Raw genomic sequence first — 25413 nt, 5'->3', positions numbered from 1 at the left:
AGACTTTGAATATTTTATATCCTAAAAATATTGTCCAAGAGGACCATTATCTGTTATGATCTCACTGATCTTTGAAGACCACTGAAAACATTAAGCATCGACCCTTCCTATAGATCAAACTATTACACTTACACACACATGCATGCACGCACACACATGCATGAAGTTCCTTAATGAGTTTATTTTGCTGCCAACATGTATTTAAAATTTCCTATCATTGACATGCACCGTGTGTCTGTATGTGTTTGCATATGCAGCACGAGTGTGTGTGTGTGTGCGCGTTTATATCATAATCGACTAAATGTGAGATGTTGAATTACCATATAGCTTCACTACTACAAGAACCTACTCCACTTCCAACCCTTTCTCTCATAACTTAATCTCCTACCTAGCATAAAAGGCCCCCACCCCCATGCATCCTCAGGTTTTGTAAACTTGCAAGCTGCTTTGTTGCTTTACTGGTGCCACTGACAGATATCTCCCTCCCCACCTGACTAACCCTGTAAAGTCATTGGCTTTAGGAAGGGCGCCCAGCTATAGAAATCATGCCAAATTGGACACTGGTGATACATATACACACACACACATACATGTATGTATATTCATATCTATTATATGAAAGTCAATGTCTTTATGTGTGTTCGTGTGTTACTTATACATTCGAAAACTGCTGCACCGATCCTAATGAAATTTGGAACACAAAATCCAAGCCTAAGGAAAAGGGTAATGCTGTATGTTTCATACAATTTCATGGACCAAAATTACTGAATGGATCCTTATATTTGGAACGTAGATTTAATGCATAAGAGCAGGTATAATGCAGTATGTTTGGCTTGAATTTGAGATGGCTTAAAGGGGTAGAACCCCCATGAAAATTTATAAAATTTCAATGTTGATGAAATTTCAACCATGCGTAATTGACACACATCAAGAAGTATTCTCAAAGTTTCCACTTCTCATGAGGATTATAAGACCCCCTAATGGGGGCCTTAACTCTCAAATTTTAGTCATTTTTTTATGATCCAAAACTAGGTCAAAAGTACAGAATGGATCTTATGAAATTTGGAAATTATATTCTATGCATAAGCCATAACCCCTATGAAAATTCACATATTTTTTTGCTGTTGATGAATACTTAGATTGTGATTTCTGCAATGTGGTGCATAAATTGTCAAGTAAATGAGAGGCATCTTTGCCTCCACTGATTCAGTTGCAAAGTGTTCAGTAAAGTTATTTGGTTGCAGACTTCCTTTGAGTCTTTTTATTATCACTGAGTCACACATAGTCCCCCTATGGTAACATTGATTTCAAGGCCTTCCCAGATGAGTGACTGGTTATTGAGACATTTATAGATTGTAAATTTATTCTGTCCAGTTACGTATCAGTATAGTGGTTATTTGCAAACTCCAGAGGTGACCTTTTCATTTCCCCTTAGCCCTCATGTCACACAGTTGTTAATGTTTGAGTTGGGTCATGCCCTTCCAATTGCTATAGATCTTACGGCTGTGCCTGTCACCTGTATGGTGAGGAATCTTACATTGGGGAGTAGTAAGGACTAGGGTAAGATAGCTGACGGCTTATTGTGATCATTCGTCTTTTGGTTTCCTGTAGCTTTGCTCTCTTTTACAAACCCAGTGAACATATATTTCCTATTTCAAAGAAATTCGAACAATACATATTAAGACGCAAATTATAAAGATTCTCAACAATCCAACTTCTCTGCTTGACATTAAGACACCCATCCCCAATAGGCACCTTAACTCCCACATTTTAGAGCTCCATGACCTCCATTTTTCAGGAGCAAAATCCTTTTAACACGTTCCATATGACTGGAATTTTGGAATCTGCACATAAAGATCAGTAGTATGGGATACATGTGTCATGATTAGAAATTTTTTTGGGGTGTGTAAAGAGGGAAACAACCCTCATTTGTGATTTTCATTAAATTCGAATCCTAGATATTCCAGTTCATTGGAGAAAATATAACAGAAAAGTCTAATTCTTCAATTACATGTAACACGGGCAACGTCAGGTATCTCTGCTAGTATATATATATATATATATATATATTTTATCATATCATATCATAATCGTTTAACAGCCGCTTTCCATGCTAGCATGGGTTGGACGATTTGACCGAGGACTGGCGAACCAGATGGCTGCACCAGGCTCCAATCTTGATTTGGCAGAGTTCCTACACCTGGATGCCCTTCCTAATGCCAATCACTCTGAGAGTGTAGTGGGTGCTTTTACATGTCACCGGCACGAGGGCCAGTCAGGCAGTACTGGCAACGGCCACACTCAAATGGTGCTTTTTATGTGCCACCTACACAGGAGCCAGTCCAGCGGCACTGGCAACGACCTCGCTCGAATGTCTTTTTCATGTGCCACCGGCACAAGTGCCAGTGGAGCGACACTGGTAACGATCACGCTCGAATGGTGCTGTTTACATGCCACCGGCATGGAAGCCAGTTAGCTGCTCTGGCAACGATCACGTTGTTGCCTTTAAAACTTTTGAGGTCGTAAAAAAAAAAGAACCAGTCAAGTACCAGGGTAAATGTGATAGACTAACTCCATCCCACTAAAATGGCTGACTTTGAGCCAAAATTTGAAACACACACACATATATATATAATATATATATAACATATATATATATAATATATAATATATATATATATAATATATTATATAATCATCATTGTTCGACCGTGGTCGAGACAATGGAATTTCCCATGCTAATGGCACTACGGAGGTCCTGCTGCTGCCTGTATCCCTGTAGATTACATCAGGGTAGGAGAGTGTGCGCCCTCTGGTATCCCGAGCAGATGGCCTTCAAAGGAGAAGAGTAGAAATTGCCTCGTTTTCAGCTCTACAACAATGTCCAGCAAACTGGACTCTCTTACCTTTCACAGGAGATGACACAGGTGGTAGTTTCCCATATATTGGCATTTTGGTTGGATGACACTTCCACGAGAGATTTTGAGCTCTCATAAGGAGGGGAGTGTAGGTTCCATCCAAGCGCCTCCCAAATATATATAACGTGTGTGTGACATAGGTGAAGTAAACATCGAGGATGCTTTTTTCCCTATGCAGAAATTGCAGGAGCTACTCGGATGTTTTTCAAGCTCAAGTAAATCTATTATAATGTCGGAAACCCTTCTGCATTGTTAGCTGGTATCTCAGGGTTACAGGTATTTCACCTGTTAGCCTGCATGCTTCACCTGAGTACAGCAGCAATGGAAGAGTTCCAGTTGTGGTCTCTTATGAACTACAGCAATCTTCAGCTTGTTTCAGCTGCCTTGTCCATTTCCTTGATGACTTTCTTTAGTTGTCTGGCTTCCAGCCTTGTTCTCTGCAGGAAAGACCACACTGCTCTGGAAAGAAAACTGCAAAAATGCAACTTTTTCTCAAAATATGGGTTACTCTAACCTACTTTTCAAAATTGCATGGAATTTCCCAAAAGCTATATAATGAAATTGTTTTTAAGGATTTAAAAAAATAATTACTATTTTAAAAGTTGTACAATTTAGTCACAATTGTGTATTTATTTTTTTTATCTTATTTATTTATTTATCTCACAATTGTGTATTTATTTATTTATTTATTTATTTAAATAATTGGCTACAGTATTCAGGGAAATGTCTAATTAACTCCGTAGAAGATGTACTATTAGCAGTTTCTCAATTTTCTCAACATTGTTTATATTCTTCAACTAGTTTCAATCACTAGACTGCGACCATTCTGGAGCACCAACTTCTAGTCGAAGAAACTGACCCCTAAGACTTGGTTTTTATAAACCTGGTACTTATTCTATTGGTGTCTTTTGCTGAACTGCTAATCTATTGCAGACATAAACACATCAGTTGTCAAGTGATGGTGGTGGACGGACGGGGACACACACACGGACACACACACACACACACACACACACACGACAGGCTTCTTTCAGTAAAGGACCAGAAATTTTCAGGATTGCTTTTTCTGAATACCATTGACCCCAGTACTTGGCTGGCACTTTATTTGACAACCCAAATGGATGGAAGACAAACTGGACCTCAGCAGGATTTGAACTCAGATTGTAAAGTATTTTGTCCGACACTCTGTTGATTCTGTCAATCACCTACTGTAGAATAATGGAAGAGAAACTGTATTTTCGAAGTTGTAGGGCACTTAGGTATCTGAAATTTTACGTGGGGTGCAACCCTTCTGAGAAAAGTAAAGGCTATGTCACTATTAGGATCTATTGTCTTGTTTCAGTCTTCGGACTGTGGCCTTGCTGGAGTACTGTCTTGAGGGTTTTCTTTAGTGAAACAAATCGACCTCAGTACTTTGTGTGTGTAGTTTGCTATAACTAAGTTATAGGGGACATAAACAAACCAACACCAGCTGTCGAGGTGTGGTGGGGACAAACGCTCTCTCTCCCTTTCACATACACACACACACACATTGTCAAATAGCATATTCTGGTTATTGCATATATTACTTCATAATATAAAAGTATAATTATCAAATTTTCTTTTAGAGTGGGCTTTTTTCTGACCTACAGACAATCGACACCCCCACACACACATATGCACACGCATGTTTTCCATCTACCAAATCCATTCAAAAAAGCATGTCCATCCTGTAGCTATAGAAGTAGACACACGTCCAAGGTGCCATGCAGTTCACAAGGTGAAGCACCTTATAATTTCATATATTTTTATGAGGCTCACTGTGAACTATCTTCTGAGTTGCTTAACATCAAGAACTTTGAGTAAATCAACTTTCTTGGACCAACTGAAGATTGTCAGTAACATTTTTTTCTGTTTTGTTTGGAAGGAAAAAAAAATCTCAATTTATCTTAAACTAGCACTATGACCCGGCGTTGCCGGGTCATTCAATTGACGTATCAAGTTTCAGGCATTTTGATTGGGATAGAAAATTCACAAAAAGTCACTTCTATTGACTTTTTTAAAGGCTTTGCTGGGGAAATGTAAAGATGTGCACGACCACCCTTGAACGGATTTGAATGGCCATAGAAAGTGCGAGCCCTCTAACTGAAAAATTGTGGATTTGTATAAAGGACACACACACAGACAGACATTTTGCCGTTTATATATAGAGAGATATAATCAGTGATTGTATTTGTTTTGTTTTTTTCCCCTTTTTGTTCTATTTGCTGTGTCTGGTTAAAGGGACAGTGTCCATGACAATCATGGTCTCACTGAGACTGAGAGTCATGCCATTAATATTTCACCTGAAACTTCATAAGTCAACACTTAGAGGAGTACGGAGGGAATTCCAGAGGGATGGTGTTATGTGAAGGAAGGATTGGGGGTAATAATTAGTGCAAGGCCTGGTGTAGGCTTGGTTGTATACTCCTATAATTAACTTGGATTCAAATGTAATATCAATAGACTAGCTACAATAAAAATCGCTCAGCATTTCACCACCACTCATTCCTAAAATAATAACCATACCACATTAACTATTCTTGTATATAAAACAAGTCTTTTAATTTTGGTAAACCAATATATATCAACCAATATTATCAAACTTTTATGCAAAAGATATAAAAATTAAAATTTACTAAAATCAAACTTTCAGCTGCTTTTCCTTCTCATTGTTAAAGTCCATAAATATAGGGGGATTATGTCTTGAGCAAGACTTTAAACTGCATCCAGTATTGGGGCTTCTGCGTGGGAGTTCTTGGGTTTTGAGGTGTGTGGAACCACCTCTTAGACACTTTTGTTCTCAGGTCTGCTCTGACCTGGAGTAGTAGCATCTGTTAGGGTCCCAAGCTATGGGTTAACTAGCATGTTTATCACCGGCTCCAAACCCAGTCTATATCTACTCTGGTAATCATCAGTGACTTGGTCAGCAAATCCTTTGTAATGCTCGACAATCGATGGCAAGATGAGCTGCTATAGACAACACTATCCCAAAGTGTGTATGAATGCGACTGGGAATCACCTGTGAACTTGTATTCTTGCTGAAATTCTGGACATGAACTGAACGCCTCAACTATGGTGTCCATGCTATTTGATGCTCTTGCTTTCCCAGTGGGGCATTTCTCAGATTTATGAGCTGAATTTTGGGGGCACAGGCAGAAGCTTTGCCTGCTGGAATGTTAGGGCCAAATGTCAGACATGGTCAGTATTCATGACGGATGTGGTGAACTCATTAGTCAGAATGGCTCAAGCCACCCACAAGTACAATTAAGAGGAGGAGATGAGTGAGACAGGATTGTTGGAGTGGAGGTGACATGAATCATCCAGATCTGAGGGGCAAAGGCCATTATAGTACTGACAGAGAAGACAGTAAGTTAAATAGCATGCATGCCTATGGGCCAGAAGCTTTGTTTGTGAGAGATTTTATGTTAATCTTTTGGATGGTTCATGTGGCCTTCAGTTGAGCTTTGTATCATTTTAATAATTACCAGGTGCTGAAGTACTTCTTAAACCTGAAGAGTAGGATCAGTCATTGTGATGTGATCTTATCTTTGTTAGCTTTTAGCATTCAGATTACTCTGTCAAATATAACACTTAATTATTCTCATTGTTTTGAATTACACAGTATTTGGGCTTTTGCATGGGAGTTCTTGGGTTTTGAGGTGTGTGGAAAAACCTCTTAGTCACTTTTGTTCTCTGCTCTGACCCTGAATAGTAGCATCTGTTAGGGTTCCAGCTATGGGTTAACTAGCATATTTATCACCGGCTCCAAACCCAGTCTATATCTACTCTGGTAATCATCAGTGGACTTGGTCAGCGAATCCTTTGTAATGCTCGACAATCGATGGCAAGATGAGCTGCTATAGACAACACTATCCCAAAGTGTGTATTCAGATTACTCTGTTAAATGTAATTTATTCTCATTGTTTTGAATTACTTACACATTATCTCATAGCTTTGAGTTTTCAATGATGTAATTATCTTTGGAATGACCATTGTAAGGTAGGTGTGAGAAGCCAGATCTGACCAGTGTGAGCATAAAACAATATTTGGACTGGATTTGTCCAGTTTAAATGCTCAGTGTTATGTATGTGCTTTTCATCATCATCATCATTTAACGTCCGCTTACCCATGCTAGCATGGGTTGGACGATTTGACTGAGGTCTGGCAAACCAGACTCCAATCTGATCTGGCAGAGTTTCTACAGCTGGATGCCCTTCCTAATGCCAACCACTCTGAGAGTGTAGTGGGTGCTTTTACGTGCCACCGGCATGAGGGCCAGTATGGTGGTATTGGCGGTGAGCTGGCAGAAACATTAGCACGCCGGGTGAAATGCTTAGCAGTATTTCGTCTGCGTTACGTTGTGAGTTCAAATTCCGCCGAGGTCGACTTTGCCTTTCATCCTTTCGGGGTCGATAAATTAAGTACCAGTTACGCACTGGGGTCGATATAATCGACTTAATACCTATGTCTGTCCTTGTTTGTCCCCTCTGTTTAGCCCCTTGTGGGTAATAAAGAAATAGGTATTGGCAACGGCCACACCCAAATGGTGCTTTTTACGTGCCACCTGCACAGGAGCCAGTCCAGCGGCACTGGCGACGACCTCGCTCGAATGTTTCGAGAGAAATCATTGATGATAGTGTGGCCTAACATTTGTAGTGATAATGGGAGATGTTGTTGTGTGCCGCTGTTGATTAAAGGGTTTGTGATGATGTTTTATTGAAATGTTTAGTATTTGAAGTTTCTTGCTATTGGAAGATGCTCTACAGATCACTATTCAGGGAATTGCTTAGGGTTTGGCATATACTGACTAATTTGCAGGTGTGTGATGGTTGTTTTGATGAAGGTTAGGGAATGATGTAAGTAGTATTTTTTTTTATTCTCCATCTTCTTTTAGTCATTGGACAGTGGCCCAGCAGGGGCACCATCTAGAAAGGTTTATCGAAACAAATTGCCTTCTAGTACTTATTTTTTTCAAGTCTGGTACTTTTATAGGTCTCCTTTGTCAAACTGATAAGTTACAGACTTGTAAACAAACCAACACATACACACACACAACAGGCTTCTATATAGTTTCCTTTTATCAAATTCACTCATAAGGCATTGGTTGTCTTGGAGCTATAGCAGAAGACAGTTATCCAAGGTGCTATATTGTGGGACTGAACCTGAAACCATAAGGTTGCAAAGTAAGCTTTTTAACCACATGACCTCTTAGATATATTGTATACCAGCATTTCTCAACCAGAGTTGCCCAGAACCCTAGGGTTCTGCAAAAGGTTCCTAGGAGTTCCACGAGAAAGTGTGAGATAAGCTAAGGCTAATTTCATAATTGTAATATCACTATACATGCACATCATATTGTGATATTGTAATATAGACATCATCCTATATAACCTATTTTGTTATCAAAAAATATATAACAACCTTATACATACATACATGTGTGTGTATGTGTGTGATATTTACCATGTGAACTATGAGAAAGGTATGGTATATAATTTTTTTTTTTGGTTCCTTGAAATGTAATTTATTTTGAGTTACACAAGGATAACAAAGTTGAGAAATGTTCATATACACGATATGAATTCTGGCACAATTTCCAATTACCATATTACACTTACAAAGAGGACACAGTAATAGACTCTTGATCAAGGTGCTGTGCACTAAGATTGAACCTGGGAGCAGATGGTTGAACATTTGTTTATTATTATCATCATCATTTAATGTCCACTTTTTCATGCTTGCACAGGATGGATGTAGTTTGAAGCAAATTTTTTATGGCCAGAGTCACTTCTTGTCACCTGCCCTCACCTGTGTCCAAGCCAGGTAATATTTCCTTCTTGTGGCCAGACATGTTCTTGTAAGATAGTGGTAGTGCATGCATGTACAGCTGCGTGCGTGCGCACATAAACGCGAGTACTGTCCAAATCTCCGACCAATCACATACAGCTAGCTGGCATTCAATTGGCGTATCAAGTTTCGGGCAATTTGATTGGGTTTTGGATAGAAAATTCACAAAAAAGTCACTTCTATTGATTTTTTAATGGCTTTGCTGGGTGACTGGGGAAATGTAAAGATGTGCACGACCACCCTTGGATGGTTTTGAATGACCATAGAAAGTGCGAGCCCTCTAACTGAAAAATTGTGGATTTGTATAAAGGACACACACACACAGACAGATAGACATTTTGCCGTTTATATATATAGAGATGAATGTTCACATGTGTCACAATCAGTTACAACTTCTACGTGTGTGACTAGTTTTGGTCATTAGACTGTAGCCATTCTGGAGCACTGCCTTGAAGAATTATTTTTTGAATGAATCAGCCCTAGTACTTTTTTTTTGTCTTTTAAGTTTGGTACTTATTCTATCGTTCTCTTTTGCTGAACCGCTAAGTTACCTGGACATAAATGCACCAGCATCAGTTCTCAAATGGTAGTGAGGATCACACACGCATACGTTTGGCATCTTTAAGTTTCCATCTACCAAATCCACTCACAAGGCTTTGGTCAGCCTGGGGCTATATTACACTTGCTCAAGGTGCCATGCAGTGGGACTGAACATAGAACCATGTGGTTGGGAAGCATGCTTCTAACCACACAGCCAAGCATGACTGTCTTCTTTCTCTTTTTGGCTGCCAAATCCACTCAAGGCTTTGGCCAGTCTGAGGCTATAGGAGAAGGTACCTACTCAATGTTACCTAACTAACATGTGGGACTGAACCTGGAACTTCTTACTATATATATTTCTTTACTGCCCACAAGGGGCTAACATAGAGGGGACAAACAAGGACAGACAAAGGGATTAAGTCGATTACATTGACCCCAGTGTAAAACTGGTACTTAATTTATCGACCCTGAAAGGATGAAAGGCAAAGTCGACCTTGGCGGAATTTGAACTCAGAAAGCAATGGCAGACGAAATACGGCTACGCACTTCGCCTGACGCACTAATGTTTCTGCCAGCTTGCTGCCTTATAACTTCTTACTATATAGCAACTCCTGTACCTATAATGATAATCAGGAATAGATGGGATGTAAGATATTTGTGAGTGAAGCATGAACATCTTTCTAGAGAGATAATCTTTTAAGGTAGAAACATGGTTGAAGTGTTTCAATACAAGGCTCGAAATATGAGAGAAAATAAAGGTAAGTATATAGGAATGAAATTTTAAAATTTTTATATAGGAAAAGTAATTGGTGCTAAGTTGAAACCTTTCAGCACAGGTTTTGGATTTTAGCAGGGGTGTATATTGTCTCCCCTCCTTTTCATAATTTTTATTAATTGGATTGTGCAGGCTTTGTAGAAATGGCATCATAATCAGTGGGTGCAGGGCTGGTTGGCTGATATTTGCAAATGCTGTGGTATTATTTGACTCATTAGAAGATGATCTCCAGCATCCAGTGTTGTGAAGTTTGAGACATTGGATCTCTAAAGAAAGTCTTCCCATTACCCTCTGCATGTTAGTGGAACATCACTGAGACAAGTGGAGAAGTTTAAGAATCTCAGGGCTGTATTCACAAGTGATGAGAAGCTTTTGAAGCTGAACTGGATGCTAGAATTGCAGATATTGGCTCAGTAGTGTGCTAGATCCAGCTTTTGATCCTCAGAAAGCCATCAATTTGGTTTTTATGCCAATCCCCAACGTAGTCATGAATGCTGGGTAATGACTGACAGAATACAATTTCAAATACAATTGGCCAAAATGGAGTTCCTCTGAATGATCTATTGAGTGACATTACAAGACATCTCCAGGTCAAGCTGGAACTTCTCTCTGCATTGAGAGGAGCCACAGCACTGGTACTACAGATACATGATTAAAATGTCACAGAAAAGAATTACCGGCAGGAGACCTAGGGGTAGCCCCGGAACAAAATGTTTGGATAATATCCACAATCTCAGTTGACCATGCTTGAGAAAACAGCAGGAGAGTGTAATGATGGATGCTTGTGATAAGACCATGAGGAGGTGCCTGAGGAACTTTCCCTGAAATAGTGGGTGGAGAAAATGGAAGGAAATAAGACAAGCATAAGTTTACCATGCAAGTATTAAAAAACCTTTTTGAAATTGAAACATTGGTTTGAGCAAAATGAAAAAGTGTGGAAAAGTTAAGACAAAAAATCATGAAAGTAAATGGGCAATAACAATAAAATTTAGTCAAAAAAGCCCGTACAGTCACCTACATAGACATAGAAAGAGGAAATGTTAGTATTTACTTCTAAAAACTTTGAGATTAGGTGAGTGTAGATTTAGCAAGTTTAAAACTAACACTTGATAGACAGAAACTGAAAGAACCTAGACAGAACAACTATCTAGGTTCTGCAGACTCTTCCTTGTTATTCTTGCTGTTGTTAATTCAGTGAACCCATGTGTAGCCTTTTGGAAATCTGTTAGTAACAAAATGCAAAATATGAAATGAACAAATAATTCAGGAGATTTTATGTTCAATATACACGTAAAAGCACCGTCCGTTCATGGCTGTTTGCCAGCTCTGTCTGACCCCGTGTCGGTGGCACGTAAAAGCACCATCCGTTCGTGTCCGTTGCCAGCATCGCCTGGCCCTGTGCTGGTGACACGTAAAAGCACCATCTGTTCGTGGCCGTTGTGCCGGCTCTGTCTGGCACCTGTGCAGGTGGCACGTAAAAAACACCCACTACACTCGCGGAGTGGTTGGCGTTAGGAAGGGCATCCAACTGTAGAAACACTGCCAAATCTGACTGGGCCTGATGAAGCCTTCCGGCTTCACAGACCCCAGTTAAACTGTCCAACCCATGCTAGCATGGAAAACGGACGCTAAATGATGATGATGAGGATGCTGAAGAAGATTACAAACGAATCCCTTTTTCTTGTATGATTCTCATCAAGAAAAGGAATGAATATTTGAATGAGTAGCATGTGTTTGTGTGTGTATGTGTGTGTAGCTGAGAGTGGGACTTAGTGAAAGGAAGAAGAGCAACAATTATATTCTTTATTAAGGCCTTTGTTGGGAGGAAAAACAGCAAGGAAAAAGCCACAACTTTTATTCTTGTTTTAACTCTAGGGGAGCAGCAATTAAGCAAATCAATGATTCAAACATTCCAACTGCAATCCTTCATTCTAGAATTATGTTATGCACTATGGCCATTTTTTTTTTTTTTGCAGATAGATTTGGCTGTTACTTTTTACTAGGTTACATGACCATGGACAAGTATCCTCATTGGTTCAAGGAGAACCAGTGCTCCAAAATATATTATCTTCTGTCTGGGGACCTAGTCTAAATGCTTCCATTGTAGTTGTTGACCCCTTTAAATAACCCCGAAGACTAGATGGTGGTGCAAAACAAGTCAACAGATTAGGTCCTTACAATTTAAAGCAGGTCTACCACAAGCAAAATATTAATCTATCAATCCTTGTTAGTTTAGGATTTGACCACACTGGAGAGTGAACATGTTGCATGTTGCTGTATTGTAGAGACAATTTGTACACATTGAATCAGATGAAAATACAATAAATGTGCTGATGGTATATGTCAATCTATGTCTGTCTGTCTGTCTTTGTCTCTGTGTGTGTGTGTCTGTCTCTGTCTGTCTCTGTGTCTGTTTGTTTCTGTCTGTCTCTGTGTCTGTCTGTCTCTGTGTCTGTTTGTTTCTGTTTGTCTGTCTATCTATGTCTGTCTGTCTATCTGTGTCTGTCTGTCTATCTGTGTCTGTCTGTCTATCTGTGTCTGTCTGTCTATCTGTGTCTGTCTGTCTGTCTGTGTCTGTCTGTCTCTGTGTCTGTTTGTTTCTGTTTGTCTGTCTGTCTATCTGTGTCTGTCTGTGTGTCTGTCTGTCTCTGCGTCTGTTTGTTTCTGTTTGTCTGTCTGTCTATCTGTGTCTGTCTGTCTATCTGTGTCTGTCTGTCTATCTGTGTCTGTCTGTCTCTGTGTCTGTTGTTTGTTTCTGTCTGTCTCTGTGTCTGTTTGTTCCTGTGTGTCTGTCTCTGTCTGTCTCTGTGTCTGTTTGTTTCTGTTTGTCTGTCTGTGTGTCTGTCTCTGTCTCTCTCTGTCTGTCTCTATTTCTCTCTGTCTGTGTCTGTTTCTGCCTGTCTGTCTTTGTGTCTGTTTGTGTGTCTGTCTGTCTCTGTCTGACTCTATCTCTCTCTCTGTGTCTGTCTCTGTTTCTCTCTGTCTGTCTCTGTTTCTCTCTGTCTGTCTTTGTGTCTGTTTCTGTGTGTCTGTCTCTGTCTGTCTGTCTGTGTTTTTGCCTTGACATCATATGATCAGTGTAACCAATGTCCTTCATTTCCAGTCTTCTGTGTGGTCATAAGGAAATATTAACTACTTAGAAACAGATGAGGGTTGACAACAGGAAGGGCATCCAGCTGCAGAAAACCTGTCTTAACAAATTCTTAGATATGCAAGCATAGAAAAGTGGACAGTAAACAACGATATCATCAACATCATCATCATCTAATGTCCATCTTCCATGCTGGTTGGATGGTTTGACAAGAATCCATGTCAGTCGACAGCTTTGGTTTGAATTCTATAGCTAAATGCTCTCCCAGAATGTACTGGGTGCTTTTTTTTTTTATTGCATTTTTTTTTGTGTGTGGCATTAACACCAGTAAGGTTGCTATGTAACTTTGCAACAATAGCCCCCCCCCCCTCCACCAACCACCTTGACTGAGATGTAGATGGCTTTGTGATATATAAGCACAGGAGTGGCTGTGTGGTAAGTAGCTTGCTAACCAACCACATGGTTCCGGGTTCAGTCCCACTGCGTGGCATCTTGGGCAAGTGTCTTCTGCTATAGTCCCAGGCCGACCAATGCCTTGTGAGTGGATTTGGTAGACGGAAACTGAAAGAAGCCTGTCGTATATATGTATATATATATATGTATATGTGTGTGTATGTATGTGTTGTGTGTCTGTGTTTGTCCCCCTAACATTGCTTGACAACCGATGCTGGTGTGTTTACATCCCCGCCACTTAGCGGCTCGGCAAAAGAGACCGATAGAATAAGTACTGGGCTTACAAAGAATAGGTCCCGGGGGCGATTTGCTCGACTAAAGGCGGTGTTCCAGCATGGCCGCAGTCAAATGACTGAAACAAATAAGAGTAAAGAGTATATGTTGAGAGGTTAAAGTGTGACACAAAGGGGACAGGAACAGGTATTTTGTTATGGAGGATATGCAGACTACCTTGCATTATACTATACTACTGTGTGTGAAAGGCAGCGAGCTGGCAGAAACGTTAGCGGCGGTCGAAATGCGTAGCCGTATTTCGTCTGCCGTTTCATTCTGGGTGCAAATTGCGCTGAGGTCGACTTTGCCTTTCATCCTTTCGGGGGTTGATAAATTAAGTACCAGTTATGCACTGGGGTTGATGTAATCGACTTAATCCGTCTGTCTGTCCTTGTTTGTCCTCTATGTTTAGCCCCTTGTGGGTAGTAAAGGAATATATACTATGCTACTCTGTGTGTGTATGTGTGTGCATGCATGCATGCGTGCTTGTGTGTGCATGGAACAGTGGCTCTCGAAGCATAAATAATAGCATGTGAGTATTAGGTCGAAAACCCTTTTTGATAAAAGATATCAAAGACTGTCTGTGGGACTGAAACAGCAGACATGAACTCACATCCAATGAGTAGCCTTCGACTTTTTGCATGCAAAAGGGTTTTTCAACCAAATATTTACATGCTATTATTCATAGCCTTATGTGCTTCAATATCACTGTTCCAATAAAGAATTTTTTTCATGTTCATTTGAAAGTTTATAAATTCTCATGACATCAACAGTACACACTCACACACATTCAATATTATCTGGGTAATAACCTTGTATTGTGCATTCAAAAGCTCTTGTGCTGTTATTGGCTACCATATGCCATCATACAGCAGGGTTATTCCTTGAGCTGGATATAGGTGTAGAACTCCATTAGTGAGTATAAAACTGATATATAAATATATACAAGAGGGGGAAACAGGTTCTAATAAATTACAGCCTGTTTTATTCATCTCTTTGTGTGTGTGTGTGTGTGTGTGTGTGTGTGTGTATAATTGAAAAAATTTGTTATAGGTATAAAGATACCATAAACAAGAATAAAAATGAAGAAAATATGTTAAAATCAAAATTGAATTTATTACAAAATTGAATTCAATACATACACATGTTTCAAAAGATAATACAAATATTTAAGAAAAAATAATAATGATAATAATTATAATTAAGGTTACGCATTGTTATTCTCATCAGTGTGAAGAATTTTTAGGAAGAACATCAAAAAGGTTATTAATAAAATTCAATAAAGGAAAAAAACAGATGGGGTAATAGGGAAAAATTAAACCGGATATCTACAAACAAGTTGTAAAAGGGAAAAATAATAAGAGAATTGAAAAAGAAAGACATATCAATGTATATGCAAGTCTATTTGTGCAAAAAACTATAACTTAAAAAAAGTCTAACGGATATCATCATCATCATCATTTAGCGTCCGTTCTCCATGCTAGCATGGGTTGGACGGTTCAACTGGGGTCTGTGAAGCTGAAAGGCTTCATCAGGCCCAGTCAGATCTGGTAGTGTTTCTACGGCTGGATGCCCTTCCTAACGCCAACCACTCCGTGAGTGTAGTGGGTGCTTTTTACGTGCCACCCGCACAGGTGCCAGACAGAGCTGGCAAACAGCCACGAACGGATGGTGCTACCGGCACGGGGCCAGGTGAGGCTGGTAACGGACACGAACGGATGGTGCTTTTACGTGCCACCAACACGGGGGCCAGACAGAGCGATTTAAAAAATAGTAAATGATCGAGATGAAACATAATGTAAACAAAAACACATGTGTCTAGCAGATATAAACATGTTCACTAACAGAAAAAGCCATAGAGAGTCAGATATATACATATTTATATTGAAAACGAAAAAAATATATTACAAGAAGCTTCTAGCTAAATAACAAAGCTATATTTAAATTGATTCAATATCTTTATACCTATAACAAATTTTTTCAATTGTTATTTTCATATTCTTAATACTTGCTCTGACTGATTTTTATGAATACGATGAATTTTTTTATTGGAAACTAGCACTATAGTGCCAGTGCATGCACATACAGCTGCGTGCGTGCGCACATACACGCGAGTACTGTCCAAATCTCCGACCAATCACATACAGTTAGCTGGCATTCAATTGGCGTATCAAGTTTTGGGCATTTTGATTGGGTTTTGGATAGAAAATTCACAAAAAAGTCACTTCTGTCGATTTTTTTTTAAATGGCATTGCGGGGTGACTGGGGAAATGTAAAGATGTGCACGACCGCCCTTGGATGGTTTTGAATGACCATAGAAAGTGCGAGCCCTCTAACTGAAAAATTGTGGATTTGTATAAAGGACATGCACACACACACACACACACAGACATTTTGCTGTTTATATATATAGAGATTATTTTTTCTTGCTTTTTAGATTCTTCAAAAAGTTTGAATTGTTCTTTTTGAATTTATTTTTTCTCACCTATATATATGTATGTATGTATGTATGTATGTATGTATCATGCACAGTATGTGGGTTTAATTAATCTGATGGTACTCAAGAAAAAAACCTCCTTTAATGGATCAGGCTACAAGCACCCGCTACACTCTCAGAGTGGTTGGTGTTAGGAAGGGCATCCAGCTGTAGAAACACTGCCAGATCAGACTGGAGCCTGGTACAGCCATCTGGTTCACCAGACCTCAGTCAAATCATCCATGAAATGATCATTGTTATATGGCTGTCAGCTTGAAATAAATATATTTTATACTCTCTCTCTCTCTCTCTCTCTCTCTCTCTCTCTATATATATATATATATATATATATATATATATATACACACACACACACATTCATATATATACATTGTAATGGTATTCTTAATCTTAGGGCTAAGATACCTGCAAAACAGAATATATACTTGGTACATTTTTGTGTATATATGTAGGTGTTCAGATATATATAAAGATATATAAGTATGTTTAGATATATAAATATATTATATGTATTGTCTTTTTTTTTTTTTGAAAATCTGGAATTTCAAAAGAAACCACAAATTTGTTGTCAACTGTACACCATACCAATCTGCTTCCTACTGTTGTGTCTTTTGTGCAAGAAAGGTAAGTCCACATCTCTTTTTCCTCCCTCTTCAAATTTCATTTATTTATTTATTTTCACCATAGCATTCCAGTCATGACCATCCTGTCTTTTATAGCTCATTATATTTAATTTTTTTTCTTACTCTTTCATTATTTGTTTTATTTTCCTTGTATAATTTCTTCCTCCTCTTCTTATATATCATCCAAATAAACACAGGATTTTAATGTGTGCTGCCATAAGTTCTGTGAAGGTGCATGGCTTAGTGGTGAAGGCATTTGGCTCATGATTGTAAGGTTGCAAGTTCAATTCCTGGTGATGCATTGTGTCCTTGAGCAAGACGCTTTATTTCACATTATTCCAGTCCACTCAGCTGGCAAAAATGAGTAGAACCTATATTTCAAAGGCCCAACCTTGTCATAATCTGTGTCACACTGAATCTCCCTAAGAACTATGTTAAGGGTACACATGTCTGTGGAGTACTCAGCCACTTGCACTTTCCTTTCACAAGCATGCTATTCTGTTGATCAGATAAACTGGAACCCTCGTCATTGTAACTGACTGAATTCCATCATAAGTTCTAAGGCAGCGAGCTGGCAGAAACGTTAGCACACCAGGCGAAATGCTTAGTGGTATTTCGTCCGCCTCTACGTTCTGAGTTCAAATTCTGCCGAGGTCGACTTTGCCTTTCATCCTTTCAGGGTTGATAAATTAAGTACCAGTTATGCACTGGGGTCGATGTAATCGACTTAATCCGTTTATCTGTCCTTGTTTGTCCCCGCTGTGTTTAGCCCCTTGTGGGTAGTAAAGAAATAGGTATTTCGTCTGCCTCTACGTTTTGAGTTCAAATTCTGCCGAGGTCGAATTTGAACTCAGAACGTAACAGCAGACGAAATACCGCTAAGCTTTTCGCCCGGCGTGCTAACGTTTCTGCCAGCTTGCCGCCTAAGTATGGTATTTATTCTGTCAGTCTTTTTTGCCAAACCACTAAGTTAGAAGGGTGTAAACAAACTAACACTGGCTGTCAAGCAGTAGGGGAAAGGGTCAAACACACACACACACACACATCCATCTTCTCTGCTTCTGGGAGGTTCATGGAAGGAAAGTCATCAAGCATCTTCTCCAAAGTATTCTATCAAAAGCAACCGTAATGAGACTTTCCTGTTGGATGGATTCTCAAGCATGACCAACTGAAACTATGGATTATTATCTAACCATCATATTCTTAGTCTACTCCTAAGTCTCCTGCTGGTTGGTTCAGCCTGAAGAATTTGTCTTTTGATCCTTTCCTGTCACATTCTAATATGTCTGTAGCACTGGAACTGTAACCTCTCAATGTTCTGAGGCAATGGCTCAACCTGGCTTCCAAGCTTTCACACAGTTTCTGTCTACCAAATCCACTCATATGGCATTGGATGAACCAGGACTATAGTAGAAGGAACTTAAAACCATGTGGTTGCAAAATGAACATTTTAACTACGGAACAATTCTTGCACCTATTTTGAAAAAAATTTTTTAATGATTATTACTATTTTTTATTTGTTTTTCTCTTTTTTTAATTTGTTTCTTTTGTTACTATTTTTGCAGATATGGATGGGAAGAGGATTTAAATGTAATGTTTGTGGAATGATTGTACACAAGAAATGTACAGACAAGTGCCAAGAGAAAACATTGTGCACACGGTAGGTAAACATTTTAATGTTTTACACAATAATAATTTTGAAAGAAATTAAATCAACAGCTTAGATAACCTGGCTAGATTTTTGGTAATTTCTGGTCCAGGGCATGCCTAACTTAATAACAACACCTGGAAATGAAAACCATACTTGAAGAAAAAGAAAAAAGGCAAAATAATAGAAATTTAGAGATTATGTACTGTTAATTTATTAAATGGCAAAATACTGACATTAGTATGTCACTGAAACTTATTTTACTAATCCTTGGAAGAACAAAGGGCAGAATATACCACAACAAGATTCGAAATCAAATCTTAAGAGGTGGAACAAATTAAATTTTGTCTGGTACTTCACCAATTCTAAAAATAAAATGAGAAAAACCTAAAAACCTATGCAAAAACAATTGAATCAGTCATATACCACATGTTTGATAAACATATAATTTAGTCTGCCTGTAAAACGCTTTCCTGTGTTTAAATCATAGAGCTTACAACCGACTTGTATTCAAAATCAAACTGATAAGTTTGGGCCTTTTTGAAGGATTCTTACCACTGTTTCTTGTCACTTAACCGTGACTTCCAAATTTCTGAAAGAAAAAAAAATCTACACAGTTCTCCATCCCTTTCTTGCCCCTTTAACATGTAGAATCCAGCCATGTTCAGTATATTTGGCTGTGTAGTTAAGATTGTTTCCTAGTCATATATTTTCACTTTCAATTCTGCTGTGCAGAAGTACCAAGGGTAAGTCTCTTCTACTTAAGCCCTCAACACACCAAATCCTTGAGAATGAATCATATACTATAATTTCATAGATAAAAGCTAAAAGAAGCTTATCACATGTGCATATATGTATCTGTGTTTTTGTTTACATTTATGCTTCTTCAAAAATTGCTGAGTTTACAAGCAGTGACAATGATAATGTCCATTTCCCCTCTTAACTAACCATTCACTGGGTTTGTGCTTTCAAAAATGTGAGGAAGAAGAAATCCTTTATTTGATAAACAGATCAAGGTTAATGACGGGGACCCTGCTGTGAAACACTGCTTCAATAATATATTTCTCTAATCCTTGTTAACATTGAAAATTGGAAGTAAACAAACACACACACACACACACACACACAGAGTAGACAAAGCTTGGCACAATCCTCTACCTTGCCAGCTTCTGCCAAACATCCAGCATGAGAAATGGATGTTAAATGATGATTATATATATATATATATATATTATATATATATATATATATATATATATTTTTAAAAAATCCTTTTACTTGTTTCAGTCATTTGACTGTGGCATGCTAGTGCACCACCTTTACTCGAACAACTGACCCCAGGACTTATTCTTTGTAAGCCTAGTACTTATTCAATTGGTCCCTTTTGCCGAACCACTAAGTTATAGGGACGAAAACGCACCAGCATCGGTTGTCAAGCAATTGCGGGGAGACAGACAGACACACACACACACACATAAATATGACAGGCTTCTTTCAGTCCCATCTACCAAATCCACTCACAAGACTTTGGTTGGCCCAAGGCTATAGTAGAAGACACTCGCCTAAGGTGACACACAGTGGGACTGAACCTGGAACCATGTGGTTGGTAAGCAAGCTATTTACACACAGCCACTCCTATGCCTATATATATATATATAATATATATATATATATATATATATATATATTATATTAAATTAGAGACAAAACCACTATTAGGCAAATCATACAATGAAAAACTTAAGCCAATACATAAGATTATTTAATTTATATTTAAATATATAACAAAATTATCAAAAAATATATTAATATATCACTACGATCGTTTCATGGCTGTTAATTTCTTTAAATTTTCGAGTTACAGTCATTCATCAGGTGGTTTAAATATTTATCTTGGCAAGGTTTAAACCTCGCCAAACCACCTGATGAATGACTGTAACTCGAAAATTTAAAGAAATTAACAGCCATGAAACAATCGTAGTGTTATATTAATTATATTTTTTAATAATTTTGTTATATATTTAAATAATATAAATTAATAATCTTATGTATTGGCTTAAGTTTTTCATTGTATGATTTGCGTAATAGTGGTTTTGTCTCTAATTTAATATAATATATTTTACTATAAAATTGGATTCAATCCTAAATCTGATTTTTCCCTGTAAGTTTGGATTTATTCCCTAATATTTATTATATATATATATATTCATATTCATATATTTTGTTTCATTCAGAGAGGGGCCAAGAAACAGAGCCATTCCTGATGAACCCTGGAAACCAATGACAACACAGCAATCTGAGAATCAGAAAAATAAAGTCCAAGAGGAAAAAGACATTCCATCAAGAACTGGTGGTTTACTTAGTAAATTCCGAAAAGATTCTGCACCAACTGGAAAGAAAAATCTGGGTAATTTTCATTTTAGTTTAAAAAAATGGAATTATTTATTTCTCCTTTAATATATAATTTTTTTAATGATAAATGTAAATTAAAAAAAATTATATTTAAAAAAAAAGTTGCTTAATTACTTTGACAGAGTTGCTAATTTGCAACTAGTGAAGATTAATTATTATTGTTCTTTAACCCCTGGTCAGCCTTGATCCACTAGACCTTATGATCAAATGCATTCTAGTTGTGAATATCTCATTTTTTAGTGTGTTCACAGCTACTTTTTCCAACATGTTATTTCCTTTTTAAGATTTAAGGGTCTGATTTGAGGGAGATATTGCAGCTACTTTTAGCAGGTTGAGTGACTGCATAGAGACTCCTTCATATTGCACCCAATTTACCATTTATTTATTTATTTATTTATTTACTTGTGTTATTGCTGTTATTATTATTTACCCATTTTGGTACCTGAAGATGTTCCTTGGGTGTATTTGACTACCATATTTAAAATCCAGGAATTAACCAAATAGCTTCAAACAGTTCCAAGGAATCCTAGATCTCTTTGCAGTACACTTTGCATTTCTGAAACACAGAATTTACGTCTCTTCATTCTTCTGTTGCAACACTTTATCTTCTACTTTGCATGGGGTTTGTCTATTGAAGGCCATGGATTTAACACTGAACATAAATGCATAATTCAACATGTATCATATCTTTAAGATACAAATAACCTATTTGTTGTCATTTCCAACAACTCATGCCATTATATGCTGTAGGTCAGGGGTTCTCAAACCATTTTTTACTTATGGACTCATTTAATTCCTATTTTACTTGGGTGGACCCCCATAGCCAGTTGATGTTTAAAAGATCCTATTACATTTTTATAATCAAATATTATTAGGAATGGTATAAAAAAAAAAATTTCATTTTTAGATTTGGTTTGCAAGATTCTTTATATGAGTTCGTGTGTTGAAGCATATTCTGTGTTCTGGGGAGAGTCATTTCTTTTTGTGCCTTATTATGTAACACTCACCGGTAAAATTTCCACGTTTTCTTATTTTTATTTTCCTAAAATTTTCGTTGCATCTTGCAAACTTTTCAATAAGTATTGAAAGGTTGCAAGATGCAACGAAAATTTTAGGAAAATAAAAATAATAAGTGGAAATTTTACCAGTGAGTGTTACATAATAAGCACCAAAAAGAAAATGACTCTCCCCAGACACAACAGAATAAAAAAAATTGTATTAAACAGTTTGTATTTTGTAGATGCACAACCAATTTATTGCAGATAAACTTTACTGGTCTGAAGCACAAGCTTTTCATGACCCCTGAAAAATTACTGTGGGCCCCCAATTTACTATTTTACATCTGTAGACCCCAACAAAATCTTATATGAACCACCAGGGTCTGGGTCCATATGGATCCCATTTGAGAACCGCTGCTGTTGATGATGGCATTCTTCATTGCTTTCTAATCTTCTATTCTCATAAATTGTTTATCATATCTACCCAGTTATCATCCTTGGTTAATGTAAATGTCACATATCAGAAACTGAATCCATGAACAGAAATATTTAAACCATCATCTTTTAACACTGAATTGAAGACAAAATCTCATTAGTAGAGATTTCAAAATAAGGAGGAAAGGGAAGATAATTTGGAGAAGTAAATAATAGTTTTAGTTGCTGGTGAGAGAAGTATCGAGGAATGAAAATGATTTCGTTTTATGACTCTGAATATTAGAGCATCCATAGCTTATAGTCACACCACAACTAGAAAGACAGTCTGCAAAATAATCACAGATTTGTTGACACTCTGGGGTCTTGTTACAAACGTAGAGATTCTTAAGAAGAACTTGTAAACGGATGTGATTCTGAAGCAAACCCCCACCTCCCCATAATGTGAAAACAGGAACAACCACACCAATTTATGTATGGAATGAGAAAATGATTAAAAAATACAGGATTGCTTACACTGTGTAACATGATTTTTGTCCTTGGGTAACAAGTGTTATTTCCTATTTGCTAACCCTGAGAAAGTATGAAAAATGGTTAATATTTCCTTCAAACTTTGCTTTTGTTACATTTATTCAAACTCCAAAGAATCCACCTCAACACATGGCTATGATGTTCCCCCAATATTCCTGCTCATGATCAGAGATGCACATATTGTCAACCTCTAAGGGACATGCTCAAATGGTTAAGGTCAAGCAACTGACAAACAAATCTGTGGTATTGAGCAAAATATCTTCTATAACGATATTTCTGCTTCAGCAACTTGGTTCTGAATCTGTTTGAAATGTAATGGAAAATAGGTCAGTTTCAAAACATTGATGTCTAGGTCACGAAAGTAAGGTTTGAAGGGAATAGCAGTCATTTCTTTTGATTTCTAGATATGAGAAGCAAAGAGAAAATTACATTCTCTGACCAAATATAAAAAAAGAAAAGAATTTAAATTTTGATACAGTGTTATCTGTAGAATACAGAAGTAAAAAAGGAGATTTGTTGCAGTATACATTCTAATTATAAAGATAATAATCTGAAAAAAAAAAAAAAATAAGCATCTTTAATAAAACTTATACATTTAAAAAAATTTATATTTTACAGGTAGAAACAGCAGAACAAGTCCACCTCCTGAACATAAGTGTCTGATGGCACCAAACCACAGCCCCAAGATGCGACGGAAAAAATCCCTTCCTGAGACGCAGTCTTCTGTCGATGCCGATCCTAGCAAACTTCATGCCACAGCAGCTGGTCTGCCACGAACACGTTCTTCAACATCGTTGCAGGTGCTCCTCACCCAGAATGCCTCCCCTACACTGCAACCCCATGAGGTTATTGTTAAGGTATATTCACTGAAATCAAAAAAACAAAAAGAAAACACAATACATAGCGAGAATTTAGTAGGTTTTAAAATCAACATAACCTATACAGAAGCGTTATCATATAGGAAATTTAGTCAGTTCGGTAACAGCAAAAGAATAAGTATGAAAAATATTTTTAATATCTCAATGTTTCAATCTGAAAGATTTTTGTTTAAATGGAAGTTAGAATGAATAAATAAAAAAAACAAAAAAATGGGTTGATAATGAATAAAAAAAAATAGAATTGTTAATGAAATCATTTTAATTGTGAATGGGGCATAATGAGATGTTCTTGAAGGCTAGTATAATTAAACCCTGAGTTCATGCCAGCTCAGTTTTGTTTTGGAGAATTAAAAGTCCTACTACATATTTTCTTTTGACTTTGAGAATCAATGGTCAGACCGGGCTATCGAATGACTTGAGTTAGCCTATGATTTTCTTGACATGTTACATGATCTTTGTAAACAAAAGACTTATTCATACAACATTGTTTGTTTCCAGTTCTCTGCATAAACATGTCAGGGCTACTCGTTGTTTGATAGACTCACAGATTATTACCTCACTTGCAAACAAGTGGGGATTGGCATCAACATAAAGAGTTTCTGGCTGTAGAAAACTTTGCTCAATCATATTCTTGTCTGAACCATACAAGTACTGAAAACTAGGCATTAAAAAAACGGTGATTATATATATATATATATATATATAATATATATATATATAGGTAAAAACGGTAAGATAACAAAGAAGAGACCTCAATATTATGTAAATAGAGGAATTATCTGTAAATATAATATTTGACAATTATTCGGTAGCCAAGATAAAAGCCAAGAGATGGTGGTTGGGATTTCCACCACTGCATCCGAAAATCAGAGTTTTATCTTGGCTACCAAATAATTGTCACATATTATATTTACACACACACACACACACATATATATATATAATATAATATATATATATATAATATATATTATAGTTATATATATATATATATATAATTTGTTATCTGAGTATAATAAATACACGAAGAGTAGACATTGATAGGACTTATAATGCTAGAAAGAGCAATCACAACCCAAACCATGGAAAATTTACTTAGGCACAATGCATTAGGCACTAGAATGAATAAAAATTCAGTAAACTATGTACTCGTCAGTGTCGCTATTAATGACTTGATTAATCAATCTGCTATCTGTAGTTCATTAGTAAGGTTGCTGGGAATAAATGCATAATTATGAAACTGAAATACATACCAAGGACATAAAGCAAACACGCGCACACTCAGTTCCATTTTTTATACATCATGTGTCCCGACTCTAGTATCCAACATGCTAAGTCAGAATAGTACAGCAGTGAATAGATTCAACTGTGTACCAACTAGCCTAGGAATTGAAAAATCTATATATATATATATATATATATATATAATATATTATATACATACATACACACTCATACACCCTTCTACATGGTGTG

At 37.3% G+C, this 25413-nt stretch overlaps 1 protein-coding gene across 1 annotated transcript in view; it reads left to right on the top strand.

The window, feature by feature from the left end:
- The window catches only part of LOC115230586 (PDZ domain-containing protein 8-like), a gene marked incomplete at its 5' end in the record, with an annotated part of 47853 nt that extends 23712 nt beyond the window's left edge, over positions 1-24141 (top strand). The window contains 4 exons of the mRNA XM_029800727.2: positions 16967-17039; positions 18604-18698; positions 20921-21093; positions 23678-24141. Of these exons, the coding sequence (XP_029656587.2) occupies positions 16967-17039; positions 18604-18698; positions 20921-21093; positions 23678-24126 (790 nt within the window). The remainder of the gene's footprint in view (positions 1-16966; positions 17040-18603; positions 18699-20920; positions 21094-23677) is intronic.
- Positions 24142-25413: the final 1272 nt, after the last annotated feature.

Source organism: Octopus sinensis, unplaced genomic scaffold, assembly GCF_006345805.1.
Source record: "Octopus sinensis unplaced genomic scaffold, ASM634580v1 Contig15837, whole genome shotgun sequence".
NCBI lineage: Eukaryota > Metazoa > Mollusca > Cephalopoda > Octopoda > Octopodidae > Octopus > Octopus sinensis.
This window is presented reverse-complemented; position numbering and strand designations above follow the sequence as displayed.